General features: G+C 39.2%; 1 protein-coding gene across 1 annotated transcript; it reads right to left on the reverse strand.

Annotated features, from left to right (window-relative positions):
* Positions 1 to 565: 565 nt before the first annotated feature.
* Positions 566 to 8626, reverse strand: ZNF846 (zinc finger protein 846). Its single transcript, XM_021712410.1, has 5 exons — positions 8612 to 8626; positions 7158 to 7284; positions 6237 to 6320; positions 2357 to 2439; positions 566 to 1879 (listed from the first exon to the last, which is right to left on the reverse strand). The coding sequence occupies exons 1-5, from the start codon at positions 8624 to 8626 to the stop codon at positions 566 to 568; spliced, it is 1623 nt and encodes a 540-aa protein (XP_021568085.1).
* Between the last annotated feature and the right edge of the window lie 469 nt (positions 8627 to 9095).

Genomic DNA, 9095 nt, shown 5'->3' on the forward strand with positions numbered 1-9095 from the left:
GAAAGCTGTCCCAGATTTCATATATATAGTATCTCTCCACTGTAAGTTCTTAAATTTTGTTACTAAAACGTATGAGAAGGAAGTGATGATCTTCTTGTAGCCTTTACATTTGCAGGGTTGTTTACCACTTTAAATTCTCACTTGGATACTAAGGCCTGAATTCTAAGTAAATTCTTTACCACATTCCCTACATGAAGAGGATTTTTCTATTGTGTGGGTTATGATGTACTACTAAGGCATGTGAAATATTTTAAGGCTTTATCATGTTCTTACCTTCAATTGGCTATTAATGTTAGATATGCAATATAAGCAATGTTGGGACCCAAAAAAAAGGCTTTCCCACATGTCTTAGAGCCAGAAGTTTTTCTCAAATGTGAGTTCTTATACTAGGTGTGAATAATTATTGTTCTCTCATATTACATACACTAATGGGACTTCTCCTATGGTAAATTCACACCTATTACATAAGGAATGAAAATTGCGGGAAGGTTTCTCATATTCTTTACATTTGTAAGGTTTTTTTCCTAATCAGTTTAAATTTAAATACTATGGTCTGAGGAACATTTCAGGTGTTTTCACATGCCTTAGTTCTTAGATGCTTAGCAAGTGCTGAAGATTGAGTGAAGTTTTTCCCACATTCCTTACATTCATATGGTTTTTCTCCAGTGTGAGTTCGCACATGAACATTAAGGCATGTGGAATATCTGAAGGCTTTCCCACATTCTTTACATTCATATGGCTTTTCTCCAGTGTGAGTTCGCATGTGCATACTAAGATTTGTGGAACGAGCAAATGCTTTCCCACATTCCTTACATTGATAGGCCTTTTCTCCAGTGTGAGTTCTTAAATGTGTACTAAGGCCTGATGACTGAGTGAAAGCTTTCCCACATTCTTTGCATGCATAAGGCCTCTCTCCAGTGTGAGTCCTTACATGTTGATTAAGCATTGAGGAATTACTAAAGGCTTTCCCACATTCTTTACACGCATAAGGTTTTTCTCCAGTGTGTGTTCGCATGTGTAAAACAAGTCCTGAGGAACGAGTAAAAGTTTTCCCACATTCCTTACATAAATATGGCTTCTCTCCACTGTGAATCCTTACATGTTTTATAAGATATGAGGAATGAATAAAAGCTTTTCCACATTCCTTACATTCATATGGTTTTTCTCCAGTGTGAATTCGTATGTGTAAAATAAGTCCTGTGGATCGAGTAAAGGTTTTCCCACATTCTATGCATACATAGGGCTTCTTTCCACTGTGAACTCTTATATGATCTGTAAGGTATGAGGGATGGGTGAAGGCTTTCCCACACTCTTTACATTTATGTGGTTTTTCTCCAGTGTGAGTCCTGATGTGTAATTTAAGTCCTGTGGATTGAGTGAAGGCTTTACCACATTTTTTACAGACATAGGGCTTCTCTCCACTGTGAATTCTTATATGTCCTATAAGGTGTGAAGAATTACTGAAGGCTTTCTCACATTCCTTACATATATAATGTTTTTCTCTATTGTGAGATCTCATATGTACCTTAAGTAATGACTGATTTAAAAAAGTTCTCCAACAATCTTTGCATTCACACAATTTCTTTTGTATATTATGGGTTTTCTTCTGCCCAGTAATATTTGGAAACTGGTTGATGGCTTTATCATGTTGAACAAACTTAGAGGCTTTCTCCCCAACATGAGTTTTCTTATGAAAACTACAAGTAAAGTTATTTCTTACGGTTTTTCCACTCTGACTAGCCTCAGAAGTTTCCTCTCCAGTGTGAGTTCTCACGTGAGTCAGAAGAAATGGGTGTTCACAAAATGGGTTCACAAAACGGGTGTTCACTTTTCCACACTGGTTAGAGCCATAGAGTTTCTCTGCAGTATTACTTCTCTCCTTTTGATTAAGATATAAAAGAAAATTAAAGACTTTCTCGTATTTACTGTAGTAACAGAATATCTCCCCATCACAACATTTATGAATTGGAAATACTACATTTTAACATTTTCACTGTGTATACAGAGTTCCTGCTCTGTTTTTGAGTTGTTTTAAATTGAATAAATTGACCATGAGGTCAGAAACCTGCCTATATTCTCTATTTACAGAGCTACTTAGAGAATTTGTCTGATAATTCTTTAGACTAAATTATTATACCAAAAACAATATCTGGGAAATATATATATGGATGTTTATCTGTGAGATCTCTGAGAAGAAACAGGTTTAAAGTGAAAGAATGCTCCCAGATTCATGATATTCAGGGATTTTTAACAGACTCTTGTTTTCTTTGGGTAAATGCCATTTCCCTCATATAATTCTCATGGATATTGTGCTGCTTATCCTAGTGTGGAAAAGTTCATCCTTTGGAAATCTTACCAATTGTATTCCATTTGGTGATTTTTCTGCAGAAATATCTTGAGGCAGTGGGGAGCCTTTGGTTTTGAGTTGCAAATCAAGTTCTGAAATAAGGTTAAAAATGTAGGTCTGGAGAAAAGTCATGGACTAAAGTTGTTTAAAAGCACATGGAATATCATTACCAAATGTGGCGGAGTGGGGAACTCCAGGGCTCCTTCCCACCATAATAAAACTAACAACCTCTGAAAAGCTATCAGAATCAATCGTTTCAGAACTTTGAAATCTAGTCAAAAACTTACAACCACCAGGGAAACACTTACGGAAGAAAAAGTGGCTGCATTTCACTAGGAGAATGCTGTCATTTTAAATAGGAGAGTGCCAGCTTCATTTTGTAGATTAGCTACAGCTGTGTAGATGGCAGGACACATTCCCTGTGCAAATTGGTAGTGCCAAAGGGAGTAACATGGACCTTGTTCTCAAATAATTGTCATTGCGTGTTTTGAATTACCTGGCAACTTCCGCAAATACCAGGGTACAAGGACTTGCTTTTATCTCACCCAACTCAAGAGAGCTCCAAAGACTGAGGCAGCACCCCAAGCAGCTTCTACTGTAAGTATTAATATAAAGTGTTCCCCACAACAGCCTAAGGAAAGGGAAAACAGGACAAACAAAAGATGAACTGCAAAACCTAAGAAGCAGGTTGGGAATGCTGATTTGTGGGTAAATAAGGGCCTTTTCTTTTTTTTTTTTTTTTTTTTTTTTGAGTTGGAGTCTCACTCGGTCGCCCACACTGGAGTGCAGTGGCTGCTTCCGGCCACTGCAGCCTTGCCTGCTGGGCTCCGGCGATCCTTCCACCTCAGCCTTCCAAGTAGCTGGAATTACAGGCACGTGCTACCACGCCCAGCTGATTTTTTGATTTATTGTAGAGATGAGGTCTCGTTGCCCAGGTGGGTCCCGAACCTGCAGGCTCAAGCAATCCACTCACCTCAGCCTCCCAGAGATGCGGGATTACAGGCTGAGCCACCGAGCCTGGCTATAAGGGCCTTTAAAAGTTCCGGTGTTAACCAGAGAACCAAGAAGGCCACAAGTATACCCAGGGCTGGATTCATGCCTGAAAAGATCCTTAGCTTTCATCTCTGGCAGACTGCTGGGATCCACAATGAAGAAAAGGATACGGAAGAGCTATAAACAGCCTGGCTAAGCAACGAAGGAGTGATCCAATACTCAGCCCATCAGCAAAGTCTAAAAGAGTATTTTTGTTTGTATTTTCTTCTAGTCATTTAAAGAAATTCTGTCATTCTAACTTGATCACTAAGCTAAAAATACAGACTTTAGAGCCTGCACTAAAAATAATGCAGACTACAAAAATAATTTATAAAAGTCATTACACAAACATCAGCAATCCACAGCAAACAGCAACAACCCCACAGGAGAAGGGGGAATCAGATTTCCAAATTGCCACATTAGAATATCCAAAATTGACATTTTCAGTAAAAAATTAAGAGGCATGCAAAAGAATAAGAAAGAAAAATGGACAGAACTCTTTCTCCTTCCTTCCTTCCTTCCTTCTTAGAGACAGTCTTGCTCTGCTGTCCAGGCTGGAATGCAGTGGCACAATCATGGCTCACAGCAGCCTTAATCTCCTGGTTTCAAACTATCCTCCTGTATCAGCCTCCTAAGTAGCTGGGACTACAGGCATGGACCACCATGCCTGGCTATATATTTTTTAATTCGTTTCATTTTTTTTTTTTTTTTGTATAGACAGGGTTTTGCTATGTTGTCCAGGTTGGTCCTGAACTCCTGGGCTCAAGTGATTTTCCCACCTCAGTTTCCTAAAATTCTGGGCCAAATCAACTTTCTTAAACATGATCAAAAAGTTAACAGAAACCACAGAGAACCAAAGAAAACCAGAAGAATTATGTGTCAATAAAGAAAGATATTATATTTTAAAACTAAATAAAAATTCTGTATCTGAAAAGAACAATATCTAAAATGTGTGATAAAGGCACAAGGATAGACACATGATGAGACTTCAAAAGGTTCATGGAAAATGTGTATAATGAAAAAAACTATTCATGGATTCCAATTTTTTTGGCACCAAAATAAATCTGTACTAACTTGTTAAAACAGATCTGAACAGGATCTAATTTGAGACACTTAGAAGGATAAGACATTAGTCTGAAAAGAGCCTCTACTGAAGAGGACCAAAGATTAGCAGCAGAAACAATAGCCAACGCCATAGACATCTGAACTGATGACAAAATTAAAGTTGAGAAAAATTTCCACTCGATGGGTGCCAAAACCACTGTGCCCAGATCAACTGCAGACAAAGATAGGCCTTTCAATGGAAATTTTTAATAAGTGGAATCAAGATCCTGAAGCATTGCTACAAATAATTGTAACAGGAAATGAAACATCCCTTTACCAGTACAATCTGAAGACAAAGCACAATGAACAAAATGGCAGCCAAGAAATATAAGTGGTTTAGTCAAAGCAAAAGCAGACTAGTCAGGAGCAGAGGTCATGACAACAATTTTTGGGGTTTCTCAAAGCATTTTGCTTGTTGACTTTCTGAAGGGCCAAAGAATGATGACATCTGCTTATTATGAGAGAGTTTTGAGAACACCAAAACTTTAGTAGAAAAATGCCTAGTAAAGCTTCACCATTTCTAGGTATGTACCCAAAAGAATTAAAAAACAAGTGTGCAAATATCTGTAAACAAATGTCCATTGCAGCACTATTCACAATAGCCAAAAGGTGGGGGAGAAATGTCCATCAGCAAATAACTGGATAAACAAAATGTGACCTGTTCATGCAACTGAGTATTAGCCATAAAAAGGAATGAATCAACCTTGAAAACATTTCACAAAGTGAAAGAAGCCAGTCAGAAAAGGTATCATTGCATGATTCCATTTATGTGACATATATAAAAAAGGAAAATCTATAGAGAGAGAAAGCAAATTAGTGGTTGCAGGGTGAATGGGGAGTGACTGCTTAACGGGTACTGGGTTTCCTTTTAGGGTAATGAAAATGATCTGGAACTAAAAAGAGCTGATGGTTACAGAACACTGAGTATACTTAATGCCAATGAATTATACTCACTAAAATGGTGAATCTTTTAGTATCTTCTCTTAAATAAGCATATGACACGTGTACATATTTCTAAATATGAATGAAACATGATAAAAATTGTGAATCAAAAAGGAAGGATGGACTACAAAGAATTGGGCTATGTCAGAAGTTTGGCCATGATAAAGATATGGTGTCAATACTGTAGGTAGTTTATCAAATAATAATATTCCGGAAAACTGCTAGGTGCAGTGGCTCGTGCCTGTAATCCCAGCACTAAGGGAGAAGCTGAGAGAAATGCCTAAACCCAGTGGTTCGAGACCAGCCTGAGCAACTTGACGAGACCTCATCTCTACAGTAGATCAAAAAATTAGCTGGGCATGGTGGCGCATGCCTATAGTTCCATCTACTTGGAAGGCTGAAGCGGAAGGATTGCCTGGGACCAGCAGGCCAAAACTGCGGTGGCCGCAGGCATGCCTATGCACTCCAACGTGAGTGACAGAATGAGACTCCAACTTAAAAAAAAAAAAAGAATTTCTGGAAAACTGAGGTGGATAGTAAGCAAAAAGATTTTAAAAACTGAAAACAAAGGGGCTACATGCTTAAAATGAAATTTGCAAACAAGGCAGACAAATCTTTCTAAGAACAGAAAAAGGTTGACAAGCCCAGTGGAAATGTAAAGGTGAAAGGGAGTTGAAGGTACCTAAGGAAACAGCCTTCTCAGGAAGAAGCGTATACCCTGGGAAGTTTGCAAAGTGACATTTCCAAATGTAATGCATGTTTCCCAGACTAGCACTACTCTTCATAATACCTTATCTACTTGTGAACTCACCATGCAGAACTCCCCTCCCTCCTGTCCTCAGCTCTTCAACTCGTTCCAATCGAGACATGAGATTGGGCTTGCACAATTCGGACCCTGCAGGAGGGAGAAATACGTAACAGAAGAGAACCATGCAAACTATGATGCCATGTCTTTGAACTGAGAACCAAAAATTTTGCCTTCAGGGATTCTAAAGACAGCTATGTAACTTTACACACATGCATTTCTAACAAATTTCAAAAGGAACAAAAATAGCAGCACATTGTCCCTCGGTGCCATCAAATGACTAGAGAGTTCTGGAGTCCAAAAAGCATGTCCAACCTCATACATACTTAAAGTCTTAAAGTTTGTAATCCATAAAGGAAATAAAGTAATTTATTTAGACAGATCTTCATTGTCACGGAGAATCCTCTGTACAGTAATGCCCAGTGGCCAGGCTCTATGTCTGCTTTTTATCACAGTATTCCCATTTGAAACCAAACAATTAAGAAATATTTATGGGCCGGGCTCGGTGGCTCAGCCTGTAATCCCGCACTTTGGGAGGCCAAGGTGAGTGAATTGCCTGAGCCCGTGGGTTCAAGACCCACCTGAGCAACTTGGCGAGACCTCGTCTCTACAATAAATCAAAAAATTAGCCAGGCGTGGTAGCGCGCACCTATAGTGCCAGCTACTTGGAAGGCTGAAGCGGAAGGATCACCAGAGCCCAACAGGTCGAGGCTGCAGTGGCCGGGAGTGGACACTGCACTCCAGTCTGGGTGACTGAGTAGGACTCCAACTGAAAAAAAAAAAGAATATTTATAGGCAACCCCTTTGGGTCCCCTCCCACTGTGGGAGCTTTTCTGTCCTCTCAATAAATCCTGCTTTCAAAAAAACAAAAGAAAGAAAGATATTTATTTCCTAAAGGGTTCAGTGAAGAAATAATGCGAGCCTTACCTAGAGTAACAAGATTCTTGTAGTTCTCCAACATTACATCTCTGTAGAGATCTCTCTGTGTTTGATCCAACAAAGTCCACTCCTCCTGGGTAAAGTCCACAGCCACATCCTCAAAGGTCACTAAGTGCTAAACCATCAAATACATACTGGCTTCAGCTAAGTACCATCTTCTTTGATGTTCGGAGAAAGATGCATGAAGGACTAAGGAAAACTAGAAACCTGCAGTACTCCTCACACCTGAGCCCCAGACCTCTTCTCTTCTATATAGATATTATCTGGTGATTGTATCCAGTCACATGCATTTACTAGGATCACTGACACATGACTAAACTTATCTTACCACAACTTCACAATGGGATCTTCTGGTCTTATTCTTTCTCTATCAATGGACTACAGTTAGCAATGAATATGTTGCAACACTATGTAAAATCTGATAACAAATGAGTTATTTCCAGTGACATAAAACTTCCTTGAGATTAGATACTTTCATCTCCTTACAATCTGTCCTAACACTCAGCAAAACAATGAGCCAAAAAACATGATTGAGGATCAGAAATAATTAGTAAATACTGGGATAAAACAATCATTTCCAGTGTAATCCCTGCACAACCTGAGATGCCATGGTTCCTGGACACATTCACCAGAGACTCATTCTCTGAGCAGAACTGTCATTACTTTAAGAAGCTTGAATGCATGACAAAGGGATGAGGCTACCTGATGGAAACAAGCATAGCATTTTGAAGGAAGATGTACTTTTCACTTGCCTGAGAAGAACCCATCAGTAACCCAGCCACCATCCTTGCCTCCTTGATATTCCTTTCACAAAGACACAAAGCATCCTGAGAAAGATGACCTTAGGAAAAAGAATAATGACATGAAATTCCACAAAACCAACAATCATGTCTAGAAGCTGTTCCACACCACACACACAACACACTGCAAACATACTACTTCCATAATATATCAAAGAAGTCTTGAGTAACCTAGCGCAAGAAAAGGGATCCCTGGATCTTGATCATCTTGAAAAAAGGTTAATTCCATTTTATAGTTACCCAAATTAAAGGGCAGGGAGGCAAAGCTGTTTATTTGAAAGACATGATTAAATGCATGAAGTTTTATTCCCCAAAAAAAGTACGTGTGCACGCACACGCACACACACACACACACACACACACACACACACACACACACACCATTTCTTGCATCCCAAATTTCAGGAACCTGGCTATTACACATTATGGTTCTTTTCAATCCCTCTTACAAGGCCCACTGCATGACTGCACAACCCCTGAGCAATGGAGCTGGCACTTGTGAATGAACTACGTAAAGTAGATGATCTGAAAAGAAGCATCAGCAAGGACTCACCAAACACATGAGTCAGATCAGTGGCTGCCATCCTGGGAAACTGATAGTGAAATGTTGTTCCTGAGCATTCCATTTCTTGTTCAGATCACTTCAGAGGAGCTCATGAATTTAAATGGGTTAATCTTGATCTACTTTACTGCAGTACCATCTGGGTAACTGGTTCACAATATCAATCATTAAGCAACATATTTTTCCTCAGTCATCAAACATCACTCATCAGCCATTTCTCTGCAGATGAAACATATGTGATGGCCATTAAAAACTGTTGATAGATAAGCTCCTTGGATTGTTCAAACAACCCTTCAAACTGGGTATTAATACTATAATTTCAAAGCCAACGGGATTAGTAGTTGGTCCCAAATTTCCAGTTAAGAAGTGGCAAGCAAGAATTACATGACAAAATAGTGTGTCAAAAGTCTGATCTCCTGTGGTTGTTCTTCCTCATGTGACCAGAATTCAGTCCAGACCTCTACTAGATATAATGAAGAGCAGAAATACAAAAGGTTTTATGCAATTCTAAAGTCCCCCTGAACATGCTCTGCTGGAGCTTGGATTGACTTGGAACCTTCACCT

The sequence above is a fragment of the Carlito syrichta genome, unplaced genomic scaffold (genome assembly GCF_000164805.1).
Source record: "Carlito syrichta isolate Samal-C Ts95f unplaced genomic scaffold, Tarsius_syrichta-2.0.1 Scaffold303236, whole genome shotgun sequence".
In the NCBI taxonomy this organism is placed as follows: Eukaryota; Metazoa; Chordata; class Mammalia; order Primates; family Tarsiidae; genus Carlito; species Carlito syrichta.